At 37.7% G+C, this 26,302-nt stretch overlaps 1 protein-coding gene across 3 annotated transcripts; it reads right to left on the bottom strand.

Moving 5' to 3' along the window:
* Nucleotides 1–26,163, bottom strand: MIX23 (mitochondrial matrix import factor 23). Of its 3 annotated transcripts, XM_044382562.3 has the most exons (6): nucleotides 26,057–26,163; nucleotides 15,888–16,013; nucleotides 11,320–11,383; nucleotides 10,804–10,950; nucleotides 5,576–5,635; nucleotides 1–2,548 (listed from the first exon to the last, which is right to left on the bottom strand). In XM_044382562.3, the coding sequence occupies exons 2-6, from the start codon at nucleotides 15,920–15,922 to the stop codon at nucleotides 2,498–2,500; spliced, it is 357 nt and encodes a 118-aa protein (XP_044238497.1). In that variant the 5' UTR covers nucleotides 15,923–16,013; nucleotides 26,057–26,163; the 3' UTR covers nucleotides 1–2,497. The 3 variants fall into 3 exon arrangements, with proteins under 3 accessions (XP_044238497.1, XP_026350544.1, XP_044238498.1); XM_026494759.4 differs by lacking the exon at nucleotides 11,320–11,383 and having other exon boundaries at nucleotides 26,057–26,162; XM_044382563.3 differs by lacking the exons at nucleotides 11,320–11,383; nucleotides 15,888–16,013 and having other exon boundaries at nucleotides 26,057–26,135.
* Nucleotides 26,164–26,302: the final 139 nt, after the last annotated feature.

Genomic DNA, 26,302 nt, shown 5'->3' with positions numbered 1-26,302 from the left:
TTACTAGAAAACTTCCTTTTTATTACTGCATTTATTTGGTCATTTTAGTCTCTATTTAAATCGGCTTTTCAAAGACAAGGGCATTGTAATATTCTCTAATCAGCTGAAATCAGTCATTTGCCACCCACTCTCCACTCCCCATTCCAGATTCTTTTTTTGGCATGTAGCTTTATCTCCTTTTAGCATACTACGTAATTTACTTCTTTACTACTGTCTCTCTTCACCACATATAAGTTCTTTAAGAGCAGGTATTTTTTATCTGTTTTGTTCAGTGATGTAATAGTATTGGCTAATAGTGCCTAGAATATGGGAGCCACTCAAAACAATTGTTAAAGATTGCTGTTTCTTCTATGGCTATCTTCCGTCCTGTCAAGGAAGAGCCAAACTCACCTCTGAACTTTTGCATTGTTTCTTCTCCCTCCCTCTCTGCCTAATCCTATCTACCCTTCAAGCCAATAAAATCAACAATTACTGTTAAGGCAGCAAGTATATGCAAGACACTGTTTCAGGAGGCAAATCAACTTTCCAGAATAGTATGCCACCCCTTTCTCTTCATATTTGAGGTTTTAAAACCCATTTATCACAAACTAAACATAATATTCATTATACTGAAAGTCACTGATTGCCACAATCACACACTTTTCATGTTCCACTGGGATGATTCAGGCATCCTACTAACATAATTGGATTAGCTACATAGTATTTTAGCAGACCTGAAATTCTGGAAAAGCAGTTACGAATCCTTTCCAAGGATTGTTTCTCAATTCCCTCCTGAGCATCAGGAAGATCTTTATTTATCGAGTCTTATTTCTTATTGAGTCCTTTCAATTGAAAAGACACATGCAAGAAAAAAAATAAAATATCAACTTTCTGTCAGGCACCATTTGCTTTAAGTCCTATATAAAAATCTTTTCTACCGCTGCCACGAAGAGATTTTTCAAGATTAGATTATAATCTCCACAAAAGTAGGTTTTATCTATCAATATCCCCAACAACTAAGACAGTATCTGAACCACAGTAAGTGCTCAAAAGATCTGTTGAAGAACAGTGCACATAAAAGCTCACTTATAAAAGCACACTCCGATGAGAGTCCACATACTGAAACATAGGCCTACCTACGACCCAGTTGGTCAAGCTAACTGCACCAGAGCCAGGTAGCTTGTTTAAATCATCATGGTAGGCAGAATCCTAAAATGGCTCTTCAAGATGTCCCACTCTCCTTCCTTAGACTGTGAATAGGAGACATTACATCTGTGATGTTACCCTACCTGGCAAAAGGGATTTGCAGATGTAATCAAGGCTATTATCATTCGACTTTGAGTTAATCAAAAGGAAGACTCATGGTAGGCCTAATCTGATCATACAGACCCTTTGAAAGCAGAATTTGTCTGGTTTATAGCAGAAAAGGAAGTCAGATTCCAAGAATGAGAAGAATTCAATACACTGTTGCTAGCTAGAAGGAAGGGGCCATGTGCCAAAAAATGTGGGTAGCTTCTAGTTAAGAGTGGCCTCTGATAATAGCAAGGAAATGAGCACATCAGTCCTGCAACCACAAGGATCTAAATTCTGCCAACAAACTGAATGAGCTGAGAAGCACATTCTCTCTATAGAGGCGCCAGACAAGAGCCCAGCCTGGCTGACTTGATTTTAGCTTATGAGACCCCAAGCAGAGAACCCAGTCTTGGACTTAATGACCTTATAGAACTGTAAAACAATAAACAGGTGTGATTTTAAGCTGCTAAACTGTGGTAATTTGTTAAGCAGCAACAGAAAACTAATACAATCATCCTGTACTAGAAAGTGCTTTCTCTGCAATGACTGAATCCTGCAAGGATATGTTTTTTACGGACTCATTTGAATACTATCATGCAAGCCTTCCTCTGCCTTTCCCAAATTTATTTTACTGTTTTCCTTTTCATTGTCCATGGAAATACTGTCCAGGAAAATTCCACCCAAAATTAGTTTTTGCATATGAAAACAAGGTAAGTTAAGGTACCAAGAGAAAGTTTCTTTGGACAGTATCAGCTTATATTATTGCCCTCTTACTTATTAGGAGCAATAAACCCCACAAAGATAAATAAAAGGATAGAATCATCAGTGATAAAAAGGTCCATGTTCTTGCCAATAAATTTGTAAAAATCAAAAAGATGTAATATAAATCAAATCAGATACTGAAACTGTATTCAAATTCCCTTATGAGAACTTATTATCTCAACTTGGAAAACAATCAAATAAATATGTACACTGAGTCAGAAAATTATTTTAATAGTTACAAAACATCTTTTTTTTTTTCCACAGAATCAGTATAAAATAGCAGTTGATTTCTCCATAATTATCAGAATTATTTGTACTTAAGGTCTTGGCTAAGTGGGGCTGAAATCAACAAAAGGTCTTGGACTGTTGGCTCAGAAATCATCCTAGGAAGCCCACCTTGTTGATGTCTGTCATGCTTAGCTCTTATGAGATGTCCCAGTCCTTTTTTTAAAAAAGTATCTTTTTATTCATTCTTTGGAGGCTTGAAGTGAATTCGGCAGCGTTCATTGAACACCTAAGGTATTTAAACAGAAACAAAAGTCGTTGAGTCATCTTGTATAAATCAAGCCTGGAACTAAATTAAATTTGGCATGGTTCAGGATGATATAACCATTTTTATCCCAACAGATTTATTTTTTATCCCAACAGATTTTTTTTATCCCAACAGATTATTTTTATCCCAACAGATTTAGGGAACAGAGAATTTTCCTCAGGAGTTCAAACTGACTTATAGGAACTAAGAATACAAAAGACTTTGATATCCATTTATAAGATAATTTTGATTTTTTAATAAAATTTATATTATTCAAGGAAAAAAATCACAAGCTAGCTTATTTAGTAATAGTAACTAACAAACATTTTCATTACATATTCTGGATTTATTTTGGACAGTTAGAAAAAAATATCTAAAATGGTTTAAGATAAAGCTTTTCCCCCCTCTTTTTATAATGTAGATTTTATTTAGATATCTGTTGTGATTTTCCAAATGAGTATCGGATCCTTTTCACAAGTAGGTATACTTGAAGAGAGATCAGTCTTTGCTAAATGGTGTAAATTTATAAAATGTTTTGTTCTATTTACTTTGCTTCCTAAAAATCTAAACAAATAACATATCATAAAAGTTAAAAGAACATTCTATTATTGTCTGTCAATATGGAACTGGGTTAAATAAAAATTTTGGTATAGCCATTCAATGGAATATAATGCAAATAAAAGAATAAGAAAGTTCTGCATGTTCTGATTTGAAAAGATCTCCAAGATACATTAAAGAAAAAAAAGTGTGGGCAGTACACTTTCATAGATGTGACAAATACACACACACATACATAAAATTAGAAAAGGTGCAAATATCTAAAAGCATGTACCATCGTTTCAGAAGGAAAGGAAAGGAGGTGGCCGAAAGGGAGGAGTGAGAAGCAGAATTTTTACCATATTTCGTTTAATATTTATTATTTTTTAAAGATATTATTTATTTGACAGAGAAAGACACAGCAAGAGAGGTAACACAAGCAGGGGGAATGGGAGAGGGAGAAGCAGGCTTCCCGCTGAGCAGGGAACCCCACAACTCTGGGATCATGACCTGAGCCAAAGGCAGACACTTAATGACTGAGCCACCCAGGTACCACTCATTTAATATTTTTAAAAGATTTTAATCGTGCCTAAAAATTTTAAGTGTCCAAATAAAAAATTTTAAAAATCTAAAAGAATTTCTTCTTAGAATTTGCCCTCATACTTCATTGATATAAGGAACAAATCATTTTTAAGGTTAAAAAACAAAATAAAACACACAAAACAAACAATATTGGCCACTGTTGACTACCATAAAAAAATAAAAGAAAAATCTACATAGGAGCTTTCATGATACTGGTTATTATTCAATCTCTTAAGCTGGGTGGTAGATACATGAATGTTAATTTTATTAATATTCCTTACATTCTACATGTTACATACTCTGATATGTGTTATCTCACAATTAAAAGAAAAAAAATGTAGAAATTACATGGACTCTTACTGGCCCTTTCATCTTATAGCTCATCTCTTGTTAGTTTCCAGCCCTGACATTTCCCTTAAGTTCCCAATGCTCAGACGGGGGGAGGCTTCACATGAGTGGCCTTGGCACTCCGGGTGGGATGATATATATGACTTGGCCAAACTTCTCCAAATCCTTTTCCTAAATGCCTTCCTAACCACTTTTGCTGACCTGCGGCAACATAGCTACATTTTCTTTTTTTACAATCAAGTAGGGAACCTGAGTTTTTGTAGACTGGATGAAACATATCTTCTCTAAAACTAGCATCAAATCTAAAAATGCTTCACTTGGGTGCCAGGGTGGCTCAGTCGGTGAAGTGGCCTGCTCTTGATTTCAGCTCAGGTCTTGATCTTAGGGTTGTCAGTTCAAGCCCTGCTTTGGGCTCCACACCAGGCACCTACCAGGAGCCTACTTAAAAATAATTTAAAAAAAAAAAAGTAATAATGAATAAAAATGCTTCCCTCTTCCCCCTACATTTGATATGTATCAGCCTCTCCACTGAGTTTTTCAAACCAGATATTCATTGTACCCCTCCCCTATCCCATCCTAAGAGTAAATATTATTTCTCTGGAGAACATAAATGAACAAATAACACCAGACTCTTTCAAGTAGCAAACACCTTCTCACGTTGGTAGAAAGGGCAGGAATATGAAACCTTGGCAAAGAGGATGGCATAAGGAAAAGTGATACAGCAAAGAAAATCAATTTGTACTTTGCAATTTATTCATAGCTCTGCAAGCTGGGACGTTCTAGCTTGTGTTCAGTTAACCTCTGTGTTTAACCTCATTCCATTGGTCAATTTCAAAGGATGAAAGAGAATTTTCAGTTCATTCCTTCAGATTTAATAGATTATTTCCCTTTGGAAATCTCTCAATTTTTAGAGAAGGGTATACAGATACACGATTTCATACAACTAAAGTAAGCATTTTATGATTTTTGACTACAGGTAAAGTCCTGGAATCCTGGTCCCCCAATCTAATTCCTATTCAGAACTATGCAGGTGGTAATAAGGAACACGTGAACCTGGGAGCCATAAAAAGCCCTATTATCAGATATCAGAAAAGTTATGTACAAATAAGTTTCATGATCAACATGTTAGAAAGCAAGCAACTGTGAAGGGTAGCTAATGATATGAAAATTTATGCAAAGTAATAGGACTCAAAAAGGCTAATTTTAACAAATAACACAACTGAAGGTTCTAAGTTAAGTAGTAATAACCCTAAATAACAAGTATGCCCATAATTAGTATTAAGAAACATACAGAATGTCTCCAGTTCTATTACCACGACATGTCATACAATCTACCATATGACTGTAAAGCTGCTTCTTATAAGACGGCTCTATTTGGATGCCAACTGCACCCCTTCTCAAAGTTAAACCTCCAGTTGGTTATAAATGAAAGACGTCTATTCTCAAGAGCCCCAAGGCACTGCTTACTCCCCCTCCCTTGGTTTCCCTCTGCTAGATCAGTTTCCTTCATAGTTCTCTCCAAGCACCAGTATTATTTTATACCTTCCAGCTCCTGTCATTTACAACTTCTTCAACATTCAGTTCTGACTGCATCCATTTCAACTGTAAAAAGGAAAAAAAAAAAGTTAGAGTTACGAAAATTCAAATTAAAGAGCTAAAACCAAATTCTATTCACAGTTTCCTAATAAAAGGAGCTCCTGCTGCTACATTCTTTGTTAATGGTATCACCTGGGCTCGATCTTGGACAGAGCCCATTCTCCCCATATCCAATCAGGGGCTAAATCTTCTAAAGCCATGGTTCTCAAGCATATTATAATCACCTTGAGAGCTCTTATAAAAAAAAAAAAATCAAATATCCAGGTACTTCACAAAAGGAATACAAATGACCAATAAACATATTTTTTAATGTACAATCTTACTCATGTATAAAGAAATGCAAATTAAGCCATAATATGACAAAAATTTTTAAAAATGAGTACATCTGATAAAACCTACTACTAGTGAGGGTATGGAAAAAGATACACTCATACATATTTTTAGTGTGGAGGGCAATTTGGTAAGATTTATAAAAACACAAATTCACATGTCCTTGAACTCAAGAATTCCAGTTCTAGTTACTGATTCTTTAACAGTGATTTGCAAAGACAGCACAGAGAACTAAAAAGGAGAAGGAGCTGGCAACCTAATTTGGATGAGAAAAAAAGAATCAGGAAGAAAAACAGAGAAGAGAAGGGGAACATAAAAGGCCCAAAAGATCTAGGAAGGCATGAGCTTTCCACACCTTGAGCGTACAGCCAAAGGTCCGAGGCTAAAGACACTGAAGTCTTTCTAACATTCTTGATAACTGCCAACTTAAACACACCATCAGAAAAGAAGCCAATTCCATTGCCAGGCCCAGATGACCAGGCCCATCAAACTCCTAGTCACTTCTAGTCACAGAAACTTAAAAGAAAAGAAGCTAGCTAGTTCCAGGAAGGAGGCCTGAAAATATTCAGGAAAATTAGGAGAAAAATGCATGAGCTACAGGTCAAAGCAGCCAAGAGGTTAAAACTAGGATGATTTCCTTAGGCCAAAGTCAAGACTCAGGCCAGGAGATTTGGGAACAAAATGCCAGAGAGCTAGACAAGATCTAGGCAACCATGAGTCAGGGACCCAGACCAAAGAACCTGACTAGTCAGGAGCAGAGCTCAGGCAGGACGTTTAAGCAATGCACATGTAACACTAATAAGACAGGAACTTAATACTGATCCACCGGCTCCTTGTAAACTCCCTTGCTAGACTCGGAAGCAGTGTCAGAGTATAGACAGGAGGAATGAGAGGAAGGACTATATTTCTGACAACCAGTATTGTGCTATATAGTAACAAGCCTGAAGAGGCCCATCTGCTTACATCAAAGCAACCTCAGTTTCAGACTGTAATCAGCTACATGGACCAGAAATCATTAAAACTTCACTGCTCTGTCAAAGCCTGAACTGAATGCCAAAAAATTAACAAGCTCAGTCAAAAAACAGGGTCAAGGGACGCCTGGGTGGCATAGTTGGTTAAGCCTCTTCCAACTCTTGGTTTCGGTTCAGGTCCTGATGTCAGGGGCGTGAGATGGAGCCTCACATTGGGCTCTGCGCTCAGTGCACAGTCTGCTTGGAATTCCCTTTTCCTCTCTCTCTGCTCCTCCTGCTCATGGTCTTTCTCTCAAATAAATAAAATAAGTCTTCAAAAAGACAAAAAAACCCAAACAAACAAAAAACCAGGGTTAAAACATGCCACTAGGACAGTCTTTAATTGCTCTCAAATATTTAAAGGGAAGTCATGCAGAAACAGGTTTAGACTTATCCTATATACCTGCAGAGGGAAGATTACGGAGCAGTAATCACATGTTACAGGGAGACAGATTTTCACAATATATAAGAAGATCTCTGAATAATTACAACCACCCAAAAAGAGAATGCACTGCTACAGAAGATTCGAGTGCTCTTCCTCCCCTGCCCCCTTAAGTAGTGTTAAACAAAAGGTGGAAACCACTGGTTGGGAGACACTGTAAGGAGGATTAACGTAACAAACATGGAGTCCCAGAGACTCAAAAAGGAAAGGAAAGCAACTACTGAGTGTATCAGGGATATGCAAGTTCCTACACACATTATATAATTTAATCCTAATCCCTAAAAATGAAAGCGTAAGAAGTCTCGACTCCATCTTACAAAATAAAAATCCGATAATTTCAGGGCAATTAGTTTACAAGTTTACAAAGCCACCACGTTGTGGATGGGATTTACTTCCCTAGAGCTATCTGCCTTTATACTCCATGTTTTTTCTATTCTTGAGTGCTGCAGACATTACAACCAACTTCTAATACAATTTCAGTGCCACCAACAAAATGCTACCTCTGAGATGGTTGTTTTTGAGGCTCTAGGTCTGAAACTGGTAAACTTCCTTTCAAAGGTCACTAATAGGTGACAATCATACAGTTCCAGCAAGGAATGTGTTTTTTCTGCGTTAAGGACTCAGGGAAAGAACTGGGACTTTTAGAATGGTGTTTCTGCATATAGGTTTGTTCACTTAAGTAATCAGAATTTGACTATCAGTCACAATTTAACGTACAAACACTGAATCCAGAGTCAGAAGAGATGGGTGAAAGTCCCAGCTCTACCACTTACTAGTTTGTGACTCTGGGGATGTCAGTATCTCTGAGTCTCAGTTCCCTCATTCGGAAAAGGAAGAGGTAGAGCTGGATCATCTCTAAGAGTTCTCTTTCTGATTCCATAATCTTCATGACAAACTTGAAAATTTAAAAAAAAATTCAAGCTTCCTTGCTTGGTTAAGTACTACTCATGGTCCCCCTCTAGTTCTACACAGTATCAGTCAAGACAGCTACTTTTTAGAACTCGCTAACTGGTTTCTAAAACTACTCCGTGCAATGGTCATCCTGATGATTCTCTCTGGACCCTAAAGACTAAAGGGCAGAAATGAGGGTGGCCCAAATTATGTGATATGTCACTCCCAAGTACTCAGTGGTTCCTGAACTTTGCTCTCCAATAACAAGAGTCATTCTAGTCTTTGTTTAACTTAACGTGCAAATACTGAGTTTTCGGTTTCGGATACAACAGCCCTGCCCCGCTGTTTCCTTTGTCAATATCTTCAAAACTCTGTTAAAATACAAAATCCATAAATAACTAGATTTTAACCTGCTTTATATAAAGACTTTATATAAAGTCTGCTTTATATAAGACTTCTTAAACACTGAGTAAGATGACCATTACAGCATAAATTCACTGTCTGAGGAACCCACCACTGCTTGATGCATGGGCAGGTATGGAATACAGGACTGAAGCAGTTGTCATGAACAAGGAGAGCAATGAAGACAGGGGCTGAATCCCATACCCAGCAAGACAGGCTGCATCGGCAGGATGACTGAGCAAGTGCACACACTCGCCTGTGGGCAGTTACAAGAATAAAGGCTTGAGAGAGATGATAAGGTCCCCTTTTCAAAGTCTGGCTACATCTACTAAACAAATGGCAGGCTTCATGACTGTTTAGTAATGAAAAACACGATTCCATCCCATACTGGATTTTGCCTGACATGCAAGGATCAGTAAGTCACCTAGTGTGCCATCTGAAAACATAGACATGATTTTGGTAATTGCTCAGTGGTCGTGTAGGAAAAAGCCCCTCTTCCTAGGTAATGACCAACATATATAACGGGCAAAGGAACCATGTACCCAACATTCTTGCCAAACGCTTCAGGGAAAAAAACGCCTCTGTGTGGTAGAAGGGGAGGAAAACAGGGAAAGGAGGGAAGGAGGAGGGAGAAGAGGGGTGGAGAGACTGTATTGCAAAGGAGGTGGGGCAAAACGTAAACAATGGGTGAATATAGGTAAAGGGTACATGTGAGTTCCCTGTACTATTCTTGCAACTTTTCTGTAAGTTTGAAATTATACCAAAATTAAAAGTTACTCTTTAAGCACCACCCCCAAAAGGAAAACAGAAATGCATCCCACATAATAAAATATGGTACACATTTCAACTGTTTTCTTCACATGTCACCATTAAGGGCTATAAAGAAACAGTTCTGGTCTATTTATCATACTCTGAGGCCCACACCCTATCTACATTAGCTGACTTTGGGAAAATAAGGCTTTCTCTGACATATCACTCAGTGGACACTTCCTGTTTTCTTAAAAGCGAAAACTGCAGGGATAGGAGATGAAGTGGAAACAAAAAAGTGTCCAAAAAGGGCCAAAGACTCATAGCAACTTCTCTGCAGTAGGGAAATGAATTATAATGAGGTTCTAGTATATCTGGTTATATTCAAATAGTACTATATTTTTATGGCTGAAGAGGGTAATAATCTGAAATAGCTGTACTGCATTTCAGCAAATTTCTACAGATGAAACCAGAGGTAACTACTCTCAAAATGTAAATATATTTTTAAAAGTTTATTCGCAAGTCAAGCCTTTAAACATTGATACAGATATGATTTCCCCAGATTTCTGATGTGGTGTTGGGTCTGTACTAATCCTTTTATCTTTAACAGTATAACATATAAAGAAATGGAAAGAATTTATGACTGACTGCTTCTTTAAACTAAAGCTGCTACACTGCATATATGCATGAAATGCACATTAACTTAGCAATTAATATCTAAATGTAATAAAATAAAGCCCACTAAAAATGAAGTATTACTCTCCTGGTCACTTTTTTTAAAAAGTAATGACCAGGGTGCCTGGGTGGCTCAGTCGTTAAGCATTTGCCTTCGGCTCAGGTCATGATCTCAGGGTCCTGGGCTCAAGCCCCCAAAGGGCTCCCTGCTCCGCTGGAAGCCTGCTCCTTCCTCTCCCACTCCCCCTGCTTGTGTTCCCTCTCTTGCTGGCTGTCTCTCTCTCTCTGTCAAATAAATAAATAAAATCTTAAAAAAAAAAAAAAGTAATGACCATCTCTCGCTCTAAAATGTTCATATTAAAAACTGCCTTTATAAAATCTTAAAAAAAAAAAAAACCCTGCCTTTATTAAATTTGGAAATCTACGGCTCAGAAATGTAAATCTTGGGGCGCCTGGGTAGCGCAGTCGTTAAAAGCGTCTGCCTTCGGCTCAGGGCGTGATCCTGGCGATCCGGGATCGAGTCCCACATCAGGCTCTTCCGCTATGAGCCTGCTTCTTCCTCTCCCACTCCCCCTGCTGTGTTCCCTCTCTCGCTGGCTGTCTCTCTGTCACATAAATAAATAAAAAATCTTAAAAAAAAAAAAAAAAAAAAGAAATGTAAATCTTGTTCAACTTACCTTTGTCTGTTCTTTCCTAAGTTGCTTTAATAACGTTAAATCATCCAAATTCTTTTCTCTCTCTTCTCGGAGGCGTTTTACTACTGATGAGGTCTGAGCTATACAATTTTTTATGACTCTGTCCCTGCTGGCATGAGCTTCCCTCAACTAAAAGAACAAAGGAACAAAAGAGAAAAATCACACCAATTTTTTACATTTTAGTGTCTTTTAAAAATCTTATTTTTAGGTTACAGCAACGTAATACTTTCTAAACACTTTTTAAAAACGGAATCTTTGGAAGTGAAGATTTTGCTGAACCAGCGAAATCACCTAAAAACAGATCAAAAAAAGCACCTCTCCTGGTGGAAAGTACATGGTCGGGTTGCCTTCCTCCTCAATAGGCTTCTGGGACTTCCCACTCCTTGCCCTGCATTTCCCACAAGGGGCTTTTCATTTCAGCCCCTTCTCCCTACATTCCTCTCCCCAGTTTTCCAACCCTGTGCCGTGTTTTTCTACCCTCCACCCACCTCCACGCACCTCTGGGGCCACTACTGCTATTCTTCCTCTCTTTTTTTGTCCTTTCGTCAGCCCCGTGTTGTCACTAGGTGCAAGAAATTGTAAAGTAAGTGATGTAGAGAAGCAACTCGTTACAATAAAGAGAAACAAAGAATGCTACATTCATCTAGGCAAGACCGAGCCCTTTCCAAGATTTTGTAGTCAAGTGTCAATACGGAAAAACTGTGGTTCCATCAACTGTGTGTACTGACTGAAAGACATCTGGCAGGGCAATTCCTTACAGAACTTTCATCTTTATGTAACAAATACAACAATTTGCATCTATTTTCTTCCTTGATTCACAAAGTATGATGGTCATGACTCAAATACACTCCCATGATCATAACCAAATTCTGATGACACCCCAATAATCTGGGGGAGGGGAAAAACAAAGTGCTAAAATAATATGTAATACCATTATTATTAATGGAGCATTAAAAAAAGTGATTCACCTCCAACTAAAATTTAGGTGTTAACTTGCTCCAAGTAATCATGTTATATCATTCCTTCTTCCCTCTGAAGAGAGAAGATCTTAATGCTATACTAGTGATAGTTATACTAGGGATAACCTAGTACACCTATATTTATATAAAATTTAGGACTAAACCATATTATAACCATTCTTCATAAGTTATCTCAAACACATCTCTTAAATGATCATCTCAGGACCCTGAAGTTAAGAATTACTGGTCTAATATGCACCAGGAAAAACTAAACCTTTGCATTTCTAGAGTGCAATAACCCTAAAAGTGCATTGGTTATAAATCATACCTATGTGAAGAGAAGGGAATTAAAACAATAGACATTAGCCCCACCTATAGCAGATTTCTCTAATATGCTACTTTTTTTCATCTACTAGGATTCACAAGGACAGCCCAAGGCCTATATTTCATTGGCTAATATGCTGCTTCTGTTACTTGTTTCCTCCTTCAGGTATAATTCCAGAAAATGAAAGGAGCCATTGAGGGTAGGAAACTTCCCAAAATAGAGTAAGAAGAACCACTGTTAAAGTCAAGAAGCTCTCCTTGTGTGAGACTGGCTAAATAATTAGTATTTCCAGGCTTCGGTGTCTTCTTTTGCAAAATTATGGATTATGAGTAAATCATCGCTAACATCCTTTCTACCTCTAAAATTTAAGGGTAACTCGACTCAATACACTGCTCAGACGTCCAACAATTGGTGAAATTGCATTAGCACCAACTAGGAGTCTGTCACAATATTTTCATTTTTCTATCTGCACTTTAAAATCAAATTCAAATTGTGTACATTTTATTAAAATGTTCAATACTTTCCTTTCAGTCTCTCTCACCACAGAGTTTCTTCCCTTGTTGGGCTTTCATCCACTGTTCCCCTCTTTAACTTGGCCCCTTTCCTGTGGATACACTTCTAAGCTGAAGATCACCCTCTGACCCTCAGCTGTGTAATTTTCCTTCAGATTAGCCCCACTGTGAACCCACAGAAATCACTGAGCAAATCATCTTTTACTCTGTATTATCAATTATTTTAGTCTCACTTTCATGACCATCCTTCAACAAAATTCAGAATTAAGAGCCATCAGCAAGAGGAATATGCATGGACTTCTGCACACGTATGTCAAAGAAATGAGGACGCTTGATAACTAGTAATAAGACTGTGTGATATAAGCTTACCAGAGAAAAACATAGCACAAAACCAGACTTATTAGCTCATTAGTAATTCAGATGTTTCAGAAGTTGGGTCACATGAGAATTGTTTCTAATATACAAAGTGCTTGTCAAAGGAACAAAGATAAAATTAATCAAGAAACTTGGTAAGGTAAAAGGCAAGGCCTTTGGTTAGAGGAGAAAATTCCTGAATGATAACCATTATCATAACCATACTTCCTTTGATTTGGGGTAAGCAATTCTGAAATGAAGGCATTTGGGATGGGGCAGGAAAATGATTCAAAACTAGTCTAGGGGCGCCTGGGTGGCACAGCGGTTAAGCGTCTGCCTTCGGCTCAGGGCGTGATCCCGGTGTTATGGGATCGAGCCCCACATCAGGCTCCTCCGCTATGAGCCTGCTTCTTCCTCCCCCACTCCCCCTGCTTGTGTTCCCTCTCTCGCTGGCTGTCTCTCTCTCTCTGTCAAATAAATAAATAAAATCTTAAAAAAAAAAAGAAAAACTAGTCTAAAGGGTCTACCTAGGACTTCCCAGTTTTATTTTACTTCACCAAAACTCTAAGAAGTTCTTTTAGTCAAATTTTCACCTACTCTATCTTTTAACCATTATTTTAAAACAATGTCTTTTGCCTTTCAGGGAAACAATGCCAACAGTTTTCCTGATTATAGTTTTTTGATGTTTTTTTTTTTCCAGAACAAAGGTTGATTTTAAATTAACTCTACAGTAAATTCTAATTTCCCAAACATCATTTGTTTTAGAACCCTGATGATGACCCTTGGTTTAACTATCATTAAAAACAAAATAAAAATTACTAAGTTTTTGTCATGGCACTTTGTTTTAAATCTTCCTCTAGAACTTCTGACAAAAAGATGCAAGGGGAAACATATCACTTAAAAATATATTCCAAAAATTCATTATATTAAAGAGATACCTTTAAGAATTACCCTAAATCAATCACTGTGACACCAATAATAGTTTTGCATTTGTAAAGCACTGTTCCAAGTGCACAGACTTTTTAAGGTTCAGCACTGATTTTTATGTTTATCTTGAGACTAAAGAATGTACAGCTAGAAAAACTTCATAGATTCAGGGAATATGCTCTAATAAGGGTATCTCACTGAAATTATTTTTATTAAGAGTATACTTTTAAGATGTGGAATTTCTACAATTAGTGCTTCATAACAACTTTGCTGATCATCTGCTATGAAGAAGTATTACCATTAGAGAGTACAAACATTCCTTCCTCAACTATAGAAGGAAGGGTTGGGGCTAAACAAAGTCAAGGTAACCTTAAACAACCTGGACGTTTCACAGAGTTCCACTCTTAACTGAGAGAATATTTAAGGGAACTCAGTGGGACTTCTTAGCATGGGCAGTCTGCTGCAGGCTCGATCATTGGCACAAAACTACTAGATAAACCATCCTTTTTCTGATGGTCATGTTGCTGGAGCCCTTTAGGGTACAGACAGAGCAAAACCCAAACACATACTCGAGAGTATCCAAAACAGAAAGATCCTAAATATCCAAAACAAAAGGTTCTAGTATGCAAGAGTATCCTGGTTCAACAAAGGGATAAGGAAGAACAACAACAGTAATAGAAGCAGCAAACATTTATACGTGACATTTAGTACAGTAAGCACTTCATATTACCTCAGTTAGGCCTCTAACAACCCTATGAACTAGGTACTATTATGATATTATTTTACAAATAAGGAAGCTGAGGCAAAAAGTTATGTAACATGTTCAAGGTTACCAGCTAGGAAGCAGCACAGGTAGGTTTTAATCTAGATGTGGAATCCATGTCGTTAATCCCTACACTATAAATCTTCAAGTTAATAAAAAGATTGTAAATGGAAACAACTGAATAGGTTATAGAGATTAAATGGGTAGTGAGATCATACATTTCTAGTTCTTCAGACAGAGCTACCCAAAGAAACAAAGTGAATTGTCAAACAACATCAAAATAAATTAGGGCTTGGATTCTGGCTCCCTACTTCCAATACTGGATTCTACTCATTAAAGCCCACAACCTTAGAATTTTCAAGCCACAAGAATTACCTGACCACTCAATGAAATAACATACTTTCATATAAAAGCAGAATAAAAGTATCAGCAATTATTAATGCTTTGAATTTAATTGATATGAATAAGCTTATCCAAAACTGACTTTTTTTTTCATACTTGAGAAATAAAATTTAGGTTTTAAGTAATACCTTCTTTACAAGAATCCAAATAGTAATTTTGTGCTAAAGAAGCAAATGCCATTTGAACATTAGCTTCCAAGTTAATGAAAAGATATACATAAATTATAAAAAAAATACTTAGCTTCATTATTATTTCTCTTTGCTTTTGGAAATTACAAAGAGACATAAAGGGAATCTTTAAGAGGCAATGAAAAAATATGTACTTGAGAAACCAGAGCCTCAGGAAAGGACAATTTATTTGTGGCTTCTGTCCCAACTACCAAGTGCTTCTCCTTTCTGAAGATTGAGGGAAAAAGATACAGAAAGTGTGAAGGGTTTTAATTCTTCATTGTATCAGGTGTCTGGCTTCCTAGGATTGATTCATTCAAAGCCCTTGCTCTTGTTCCACTGTTTTACTTGACTGTCTCACTCTCTCCTTCATTCCCTGGTGCATAAGGTTTCCTTAAATTAAAGGCCACCCATGAAGGGGCCAAAAAAACTACTGCTCTGATTCCTTAGAACGGTCTTTTCACAGACTTGTGCATAAGATCACACATTTTCTTTAGTTGGTAACAACCAGACCAAAACTTATACACACCCTCAGATGTAGGCAAGAAAACATGAAGATGTCATACTTTTTATCCAGTTTATATGTCAACTGGTTTCTTATTTTGCCTGCAAAGAAAGGCATAAAGGAAGCACAAAAGACTCAAAAGATACACTTACAGACTCATAAAGTTGTTTACAGGTTTGGCTTGCATCAATTTTCCCTGCAAAGGAAGCTGTTGGAACCGTAGTGTTTAATTCATGTACTATTCTGTCATCAATCGTCCTCATCACCTTGAGTAATTCCTATATATGTTTAAAATAAAAGAATAATAACCTGAATGGAAAGTTAAGTGATAAAAAAGAAACATTTAAACAAACAAAAAAAAAATATAAAGTTCTTGGATATTTTACAACTTTGTAAGTTAGGAGTAGAGAAACCATGCCAAATTTAGTGCGACCACAGGAAAACCTTTATTACAAGAATAGTAGGTTATGTAATAGTAATTCTAAGAATGGGCGCCAACTCTGTTTCCTTGGCTTAGATGTAACCATCTCAAGGGTCAAGATTGTTTTACTCACTTTTAAACCCCACCTGCTGACACAGTGCTTAGCAAACTGTGAGTGCTCTTTCCATCCCCAGCATACAGCCAATAAAGGGTTCTACTGAACTCCATTACCTCAAATTGTCTCAAACAATCCAGCATAATTGCTTGCTCTATTTCCTCTTTGTCTATCATTCTAAAATGTGGTGCTAGATAGAAAAATTCTGTAAAGATACACGAGAAAACTCAGTAGTGGTTCACTTGTAGAAAATAACCTTTAACCTTTTAGTCTTTTTGTTTTTTTAGCTTTTTACTATGATTGCGTATTATTTTTGTAACAAAAACAAGTAAAACAAAGCATGCTGCTTGAGAAGGAATCAAACCTCTTCATGGCTTTCTTGTTCTTAGAACAAATAAAAATTAGTTTAAACTTTTCTTAGTGACCCTACTCATTTCCCAAGGATCTTTTCCTCCTAAGAAGGCTCCAACTCTCAAAAAACCAACCAAAAGAAAAATAATACCAGAAGGGCAGAGGACTTAGAAAGACTCTGGTAAGTATACCTACCCAGGATAGTCCCTTCTCTCTACATTTTGATTAGGGTACTTCTTTTCACTTGTCACTAGAGAAAGGCTGGGCATCAGCTACGCTCCGTCTCCAGAAAACACAAACTCTAGAACCCTTTTCTTTTCTTTTTGTTTCTTAAATTCTCCTCTTTGCCCCCTAGCCCAGCAAAACATAATGACTGGAAAAATCATCAGGAAAACAGAAGCATATAATACTAGAAATATATGTATTAAAAACCCCCACAAGTTAACAGTCAATATTAAAGTGTATTAAAATCAACTTGGGTCGATCCTCTGCCTCGTCTCCTTCAATATACCAACCATTTCTTTCCTTTGCCAAACTGAAATCCAAGACTGAAACCAACTTCTTCATTTCTTTCTTCATCCATTTGTTAAAGTAAAAGCTTTTATTATGATTAAAGTATTACATAGTCATTTTAGGAAAATCAGAAAAACTTACAAATAAAAATCATCCACAGTTAATCATTATTAATATTATAAGATGTACCTTTAGTTTCTTCTGTACATATCTATGAATATTTTTATAAACCTGAGGTCCTTTGCAACACTCTAAAGTCCTGCTTTATGACATTATACCATGAGCAATTTGCCCTTGTTACTAAAAGTGCCTTGAAGACATTTTTAATAGCTGCATAAATACCCTGTGGAGGTATCATAACCTGTAAGACCACTTGCCCAATAATGAATATTTAGGTATTTCCAATTATAATAACCATTTAAGCCATCCAGTCTAAATCTGCAGTTTAGATTCTGTTCCTATCAGTCCATTAATCTTTAATTAGTAATTTAATGGCCTTTTTAAAGATCTCAATCTAGAAGTTAAACAGCTTATAGAGGGCTCATAATTTAGACTAGTAAGACACAGGCAAATGTCAGGTCTAAAACCAACTTCACTATCTTACCCACTCTTCCTGTATCTTTCTATTTTTGTCAATAATAGTATTATTCTCTATAAACTGGAATTCTTAAGGGATAATCTCAACATATTTACTAAGCAACCGCTACTTTAAACGTTTTTAGTACAATGGAGGATATATGTGTCTGAGCAGCAAATTCCAAACAAATGGTGGCAGCACTATTTAGTGTCAAAAACCAGGTAAGCAGTAGTAGTAGCAGACAGGGACCTTCCTTGCCAACCTCAGCACCTGTAACTTGACTATTCAAAAAGAAGCAGCAGCCGCCGCCACCTTCTTTAAAAATCTCTCTTTTCCCCTATCTAAACCGAAATGATCTGCTGAGGCCGAGGTTTAAGTTATACGTTTTAGATAAAGCTTTCCTTGGCTGAGAGTCCTCAGCAATCTTTCTTCTTTAAACATACGCAGCAGTTAGAACATAGCACAATTCATTTACTAACTCACTCTTCATTCAATAAACATTTGGCAATGTCTAGTATGTGTCAGGCACCACTCTGAACATCAGGGCTACAGTGGTGAGTAAAACAGGAAAAGGTCCTTGCTCTCTGGGAGCAAAATTCTCATAAGGGGAGACAGACAAAAAGCAAGATAATTTTCGTACTGAATAATACTATGAAAACGAAAACAAACTGAGGTAATGGGATAAAGAATGACAGTGCGGCTGAGAGGCTAGCACGTTAGATAGGGAGATCACGAAAGGCCTGAGAATGCAGCATGTGAGCGGAGAACTGAATGATACAACTAAAAGAACACCTGGGGATGTAAGTCAAAAATGATGAGGCAAGAACAAACTTAGAGGTATATAAAGAACTAAAACAAGGCAAGTGGGCTGGGAGTGAATATGGGAGAAAGTGGTGTTAGGTGAGGTCAGAAAGACCAGAAAACGAGGGACAACAGAGACCAGGGAAACAATTAAGGATTCCGTTCTAAAGGAAACAGGGTTTTAGGCAAGGGAATATAAAACATGATTAATTTTTTAAAAGATAACTTTGCCTCTATGTGGAGAATGAATTATAAAGAAGAGAATGGAAACAGGGGGACTATACAGCAGACTACTATAGTGGTCCAGGCAGGAGATAAAGATAGTTTGATTGAGAGGTAGCAGTCAAGTTAGCAAGAGGAAGCTGGATTCTGGATATATTTTGAAAATAGAGTGGATAAAACTTGCTGATGAATTGGTGGTAAGGATGAGAAAAGAAAACAAGATGACTGTTAGCTTTGAGGCCTGAGCAACTGAATGGATGGTAGTGCCATTAACTGATGTTGGGGAGAGACTGGGGGAGGAAGAGATTTGGAAGGAATGAGAAGATCAAGGTTCTGTTATGACGCACAGGATATTTGATGATACTTAGGATTATTGTTAATTGTGATACTGGCATTGTGTTTAAAATTACAATCTTTTAGAGACACAGACTGAAATATTTACAGAAAAAAAGATAAGGTATCTGGGGTGTGCTGCAAAATAACCTGGATAGAATGAGATGAGTGGTAGAATATAAATGAAACAAAGAGTAGCCATGAATTGATTGTTGGGTACATAGCAATTCATGGTAGCAACTCTCCTTTTGGATAGGACTGAAATTTTGCACACAAAATTTTTTAAGGTTCTGTTCTGGACGTGTTAAGTTGGAGATGTTTATTAAATATCTGAGTAGACATGTTGAATAGAAAGTTGAAAATACCAGTCTGACACGGAACCAGGCTAGAGTAATATTAACACACTGATATTATTAAAGCCATGAGATGAGAAGAGATCACTGAGGGAGACTGTAGGGAATGGGGGGAGGGGTCAAGAAAGAACTCTAGCAATTAAAGTACAGGAGAAAAACTGTGAAATCACACAAGTCAGAAGAAAGGTTGCAAGGAGGGAATGGTCACTTGTGTTGAATGTTACTTGGAAGTCAAAGAAAGATGTGAACAGAAATTAATTTTCAGATTTAGCAGGACAGAAATCCTGGGTGATTTTATTAAGAGTCATTTGAATAGAATGTTTAATGGACTGAAAGTTAATGTGGCTTATGTACACAGAGTAAGAGAAAACACAGTGTAAAATGAAGCCCACCATTATAGGTCATATTATAGGATTTTAATCTTTTTCCTGAGAGAATAGAGAACCAAAGAAGTGTTTAAGTAAGGCAGGTTACATGATCAAATTCGTACTCTGAAATGATTGCTAAGTATTAAAATATGGAAAATGAATTACATAGGAACAAGAGTAAATGCAAAAGGATCAGTTAGGAGATGAACACAGCAATCTAGGTAAAAGATTACAAAGCTTGACATTCCTTGGAATTTTTATTTACTCTGAACTTTAACCAGTTTTGAGTTTGATCACTAGCTATCTAGCCAAATTCCTCACCATTAAAACAATGTGGACATAAACGTTAAGTTCCTTTATACAGCAATGGGAATTAATCTGCATTAACTAGGTAATTTCACAGTGCTACCAATGGAACCTACAACTGTGGATTTTCAAATATGTCAATTCTCAGTGTGCTAAAGAATCATCAATATATGACCTAGAGCTTGACTATTCATATGGTAGACACTAGCTATATAAGGTTATTCTAATTAAAATTAAATAAATTAAAATATAGTTCCTCGGTTGCACTAGCCACATTTCAAGTGCTCAAGAGCCATATGTTGCTGGTGGATGGCACCAATTTCCACCATCACAGTTCTACCGGGCAGTGCTGAATTCAAGAAACTATAATGACAATTTCTAAACTGATAATGCACTTGTTCAGGGACTGTTGAGAACTATAAGCTATTCTTAAATGTCACAGAAAAGATACTAAAAAAATAAAGATAAGGGGAAAGGGGGTAAGATTCAGAAGGAATTTCTTTCAAAACCACTAAGGCAGAAGGGAAGGAACTATAAACCACCTCACTAGATATACATTTCTTTACAGTGTAAAAAGTGCCAGAGCTCTTAAGGCAACTCCCAAAGGGTCTAGAGAAAAGCTTGAGTGGCCCTCACAGACTGAAAGCAAATGAAGGCTAACACAGACACCAAAGCGCTGCCATTAAATCATGTGTTATTATTCACAAGGATATACTAACTACCTATCTGATGCCTGGTTCCAATGGCATCCTCCTTCCCTTTCTCTCACAAATTCACTAAGAAAATATACAGAAGACACCCCTGAGCAGACATCATACACAATAAACCAGATTCTGATATATCATGAATCTCTCATTTTAGGCTGGCCCTTTAAAATTATTCAGACACTTACTTGGAATTGCATTTTATGTCCTATCTGTAATTGTGGGGTGAAAATCTCCTCCTCTCGGAAGCCAGTTTTGGTACTGAAGGAGTGCCCATATTTAGTAGGGAGGGACAGAGAAAACTTCCTATTGCCCCTATAATTATACTACACTCTACCCCTAAGGTTAATCCTCAGGTAAATTCCTTTTATTATTTTGGGGAGCTCTTAGGGTATACGGGGAGTGGTAAAAAGTCTATTACATGACAGTAAAATAAAAATGTACTCCAAAGAATTATCTGGAATTTATTAAGCTTTTCCCTCCTCATTCTTTGCCTAAAGGTACCCAGCAGTAGATTCCATTCACGTGGTGCTCTTTTCAAAAAGACCTTGTTCTTCAAACAGCGTTTTTATAGCAATGCTCACACTGTGCTCCCCTCACACCAGAAATAGAGACTTGCCTGCAACTACCAGAGTCCTCTGGCACCTAGCACCCCCAGCTCAGACAGCAGCTGGACATGTCATAAAAGGAACCATCCTTGAAGTTAGAAAACAGACTATTTCATCCATACCTAATTATCAAAATCAATTGTGTATAAATAAATAAATATTCCTGACAGAAATACCAAGACTTACACATCCTGGGAAAGAATACTTAGTTGATATTTGTTCAGGTGATATATGAAACGGGTCGGAGAGAGGGTCAGGAAGAAGGGAATTCAGGGTGGCAAGAGTGGGGAAAAAACACAGAAATGATAAAGAGCTTGATGTGTTTAGGGAAAATTAAGCCTACGTGGCTGGACCGAAGAGTTAAAATGTGTATTGGAGGTGGCAGTGGTTAGGAAAGAGAAACATGAATAAGGGAGGGTAAGAGATATAACTAAGAAGACTTTAGGACTGGGTTTTAAAAGGTCTTGTATGACATGTTAAGTAGTTTAGACCTAGTCACAGAAGACTGAAATTAGATGCATGGTTCAGATTCTAAAATCCAGAAGATAACAATATGAAGCCATAGTAGTATGGAGATTAGATTGAAGGGGGATATACTGGAGAAAGCAATGACTGCAGACAAGGAGGGATATTGCAAAGCTAACTGCAAACACGTTCAGAGGGTATGAACAAAGACTGTGGCAGTACTGGTGAATGTTCCTAACTTTGACAAAAATGACTCCCTAATCTCACTTGGCTTTCAAGGCCTTCCATAATCTGGTTCCAATCTTTTGTGTAATGCCAATGTGTCCCTGCATAAATCCTGAATTCCAGCAATACTGACTGGCTCTTCCCCCAAATACATAAGATTTTCTGCCTATATACTGTTCCTTCTACCTAGACTTGCCCTGGTCCTGCCCACCTAAGGCCCAACTTAATTACCATTTCTTGATTTATTTCTCTCCGACCTGTGATAGCATTTTATTCATATTCTCAGTATCTTCTACATGTTTTGTACCCTTGCTTGCATTATGTTCCTTATTTTATATTCCGTACACTTAGTCTCCCCAAGTGCCTGGTACCTAACAAGTATCTGTTATGAACTGAACTGTGTCCCCCCCAACACCAAATTCGTATATTGACGCCCTAACCCCCAACATGACTGTATTTGGAGATAGAGCCTATAGGTAATTAAGGTAAAACGAGGTCGTAAGTGTGGAGCCATAATCCTACAGAACTGGTATCCTTATAAGAGCAAGAGACACCACAGATCTCTCGCGCTCTCTGTGCACAAAGAGGCCATATGAGAACACAGCAATGAGGCCGCAATAGGCAAGCCAGGAAGAGACGGTGAACCAGAAACCAACTCTGACAGGACTTTGATCCTGGACTTTAAGCCTCCAGAACTGTGAAAAAATGAATTTGTTGCTTAAACCACCCAGTCTGTGGAATTTGTTGTGGCACCGCTAGCAGACTAATACAATATCCAATAAATTCTTGCTAAATGAGTGTTCAAATGGAATCCTAGACACTCAATTTTAAACATCCTTCTGGATTTTATTTCATTTTAGAAACAGCATATTTTCCAGGAGTGTTAATCTAACTTTTATAACAGAAAAATAAGAATTGCAAAACTTAAAATACTTTAAAAACTCTTAAGCTTTAAAACATGCACCTACATGGAGAAAAATCAGGACAGTAATTGTAAGAGGGGAGGAGAAGGGATATATGGGCAGGGATTGACTGGGAAGGGGCATGAGAAACTTTTGGAGGTGACGGTATCATTCTCTATGTTGGCAGAGGTTTGTATTACAGGTACACGTAAACATCAAAAAGAATGGTACGCTTAAGACTAGTGCATTTCATTGCATGCAAATTTTAAAGAATGTAAATGAACAAATATTGAATTCTAGTTAATAATATGAATAGTGACATGTTTAGGAGTTAATATGGATGTTTGTAACCTATTTTGAAATGCATCAAAAAAATAAAAAAGGGGGGGCCCTTGGTGGCTCAGTTGGTTAAGTGTCTGCCTTCGGCTTGGGTAGTGATCCTAGGGTCCTAGGATGTAGTCCTGCATCAGGCTCCCTGCTCCATGGGGAGTATGCTTCTCCCTCAGCCTCTAACTCTCTGTCTTTCATGAATAAACTAAACTAAAATAAAATAAAATAGATTAAAAGGCAGGGGTGCCTCAGTGGCTCAGTCAGTTAAGCCTCTGCCTATGGCTCAGGTCATGATCCCAGGGTGCTAGGACTGAGCCCCCCATTGGGCTCCCTGCTCAGCGGGGAGTCTGCTTCTCCCTCTCCCTGTCCCCTCTGCTCGTGGTCTCTCTCTCAAATAAATAAAATCTTTTTTTTTTAAAAAAAGGTGACTTGATGACTATATTGAGAGATGGATATGATACAGTAAATACAGCAAGTCACTGATTTTGGAATCTAGATGTACATAAGTGTTCACTGTAAGATTCAACTTCTCTATACTGTTTGAACATTTTCATAATATAATTCTAAAGTACCTAAATCTTTTTAATAAAAATACAGGATTTCCTATTTCTCATCCACAATATTCAGTGCAGTGCTTTTCACATTTAGGGTACTTACATACAAAATGTAATGGTTTCATAGCTTTAAAAAATACTAACTTTAATTGAGAAGCTGTGAGTATGTCAATTAAACACAGTTTATAATTTTACCCAATTCATCTAAACCTAAATGTTATACTAAATTTTTACATTTTACAGCACCTTCACTTATGTTCATGTGTGCCTGACATGGTTGGGGCAAATGTTCTTATACTTATTTACAATGACGTTAAATGATATGCCAAGGCAGCTCTGGAAAACCAGATCTGACTTTTAACCCACGGTATTCTTCATTATAAACCACACACTTGGAAAAGCTCTAGGAAAACTATCTAAAAACTTGCCCCAGGTTTCACTAATGAAATTCATTTTATGAACTTTTTATTTACATTTTTCTGTGAATGGAATGGTTCTACAAAGCGTTTAGTTTTTGCCCCCCTCACATCTTATGTGATTTCCAAAAGAAAAATGCAAGTGTTTTTTAAGCACTATTGGGTATTTTAACAGAGAACCTTTGAAATTTAGTTTTAGAGGGGCGCCTGGGTGGCTCAGCTGGTTAAGTGTCCGACTCTTGATTTCAGCTCAGGTCATGATCTCAGGGTCCTGGGACCGAGCTCCTCCACTGGCCAAAGCCCGTGCTCAGCGCATAGTCTATTTGTCCCTCTCCCTCCACTCCTCCACCCGCTTGCGCACAATCTCTCTCAAATAAATAAATAATAAGTAAAAACTTAAAGAAGTTCAGTTTTAGAGATTCAAATAATTAGAGATGGAAGCAGTTTTAAATGTTACCTAACATAATCTTATTCTACAGATTCGAAAGTTTATTCCTAAGTGTTAAGCAATTAGCTCAAGGTTCCAAAGCTGTTAAAGGCAGAAGCAGTATTAGAACCCCGATCATCTAACTCCCTAACCAGCACTCATTCTAATAAACCTTAAAGCTGTCACTGCTCAGTTATTTGAGCTCATTAATTCAAGTCAAGTCATAGTACCAATGTGAAAGACCAAGGCTACAAACGGGCCTGTTAACCTTAAATATTCCATATACTTTATATTCTAATGGTCTTTTTCCATCTTATTTAAGATTTTTACAAGTATCTGTATTTGTCGGGCACTTTGATCACATTTGAAGTTGGCTGCTGTTGTGCTGATCTAATCTGAGGAGCAGCTGAAGAATGAAGAGGGTTCAAGTAATGGTGGAAAAGACCCCACATAAACTTCTTTGGCCAAATACTATTTGTCAAATAACTCAGTCTGTTGAGGTTATCTTCAAGAATACCACTCCCTGAAAAATGGCTCATAGCACAAAACTTCCTACAGACAGATCTGTGATACTTGAAATTATTTTTCATTATCTTTGATTAAACATTTGTAAGGTCATGATTTTTTAAATTCAAGTCTTTATCTAGACAGCAGCACGTTTATGCCTACATTGGAACAGATAACTTTCATAGCAACTTAGCTAGATTCCAGACCCCTGTTCTTTAATTTATAGCCTGATATTAGCCCTAGACCTCTGGTATTCGAATATATATATAAAAGATATAGCCTTTTCCTTAAATGTTACGTTTCCTCTAATTGTTAGGAAGGCAAAAGCACCACAGCAGGTACTAAAATTAATAGCCCCTCCAAGGCTCCAAACGTTCTGCCCCACCAAAATAGTAACTTTTACCAAGCTTTTTTTGTTTTGTTTTGTTTTACCAAGCAAATAAGTTCTCCTTCACTTTCTTCCCTACTTAAAGTAGGAGGGGGACCACAGAGGCTAAGAATTGCGTTCAGGGGTGGCTTAAAAGGTTGTTACAATCCATACCACCCGGCCCAAGCTCGATTTTAGCACCTCGGAACCACCTGGAGATTCCCCGGGCGGTTAGTCAAGGGCTGGGCGCAGCAATGAGAACCATGACCCCCAAGGAGTTGCCTCGCTCTCTACCGCCAAGCCCGCGCCCCCATGACCTCCAATGGGTGGAGAAAGGAGCCTTGAACTGCCCGCTTCTTCCATAACCGGTCCGCACTCCCTCCCAGGCCACAGCAGGGAACAGGGTACGGGGACAAAAGCAGGGACACGCCTGCCACATGAGGAAAACCCCATCACCTGGAACTCGGCGAACTCCTCACAGTTCACACCGCCACTGGGCGCCGCCATATTGGACAAACGCGAGGCCCCCGCCGCGAGCCAATCACCACGGAGTAAAGGTGTCCGCGTCGCCGCCTAACAAAATTTATTCCGAAGGCAATCAGCGAGGAACCTAAACTAAGCTAAACCAAGGTTGGTCTTTACGCCGGTCTTCATCGACATCCAAACTTTTAGCCCTACCATCCTTCCTTTAGCTTCTACCTC

This window comes from Ursus arctos, unplaced genomic scaffold (genome assembly GCF_023065955.2).
Source record: "Ursus arctos isolate Adak ecotype North America unplaced genomic scaffold, UrsArc2.0 scaffold_4, whole genome shotgun sequence".
Lineage (NCBI taxonomy): Eukaryota > Metazoa > Chordata > Mammalia > Carnivora > Ursidae > Ursus > Ursus arctos.
Note: the sequence above shows the minus strand (reverse complement) of the source record. Positions and strands in the feature narration are given on the sequence as shown.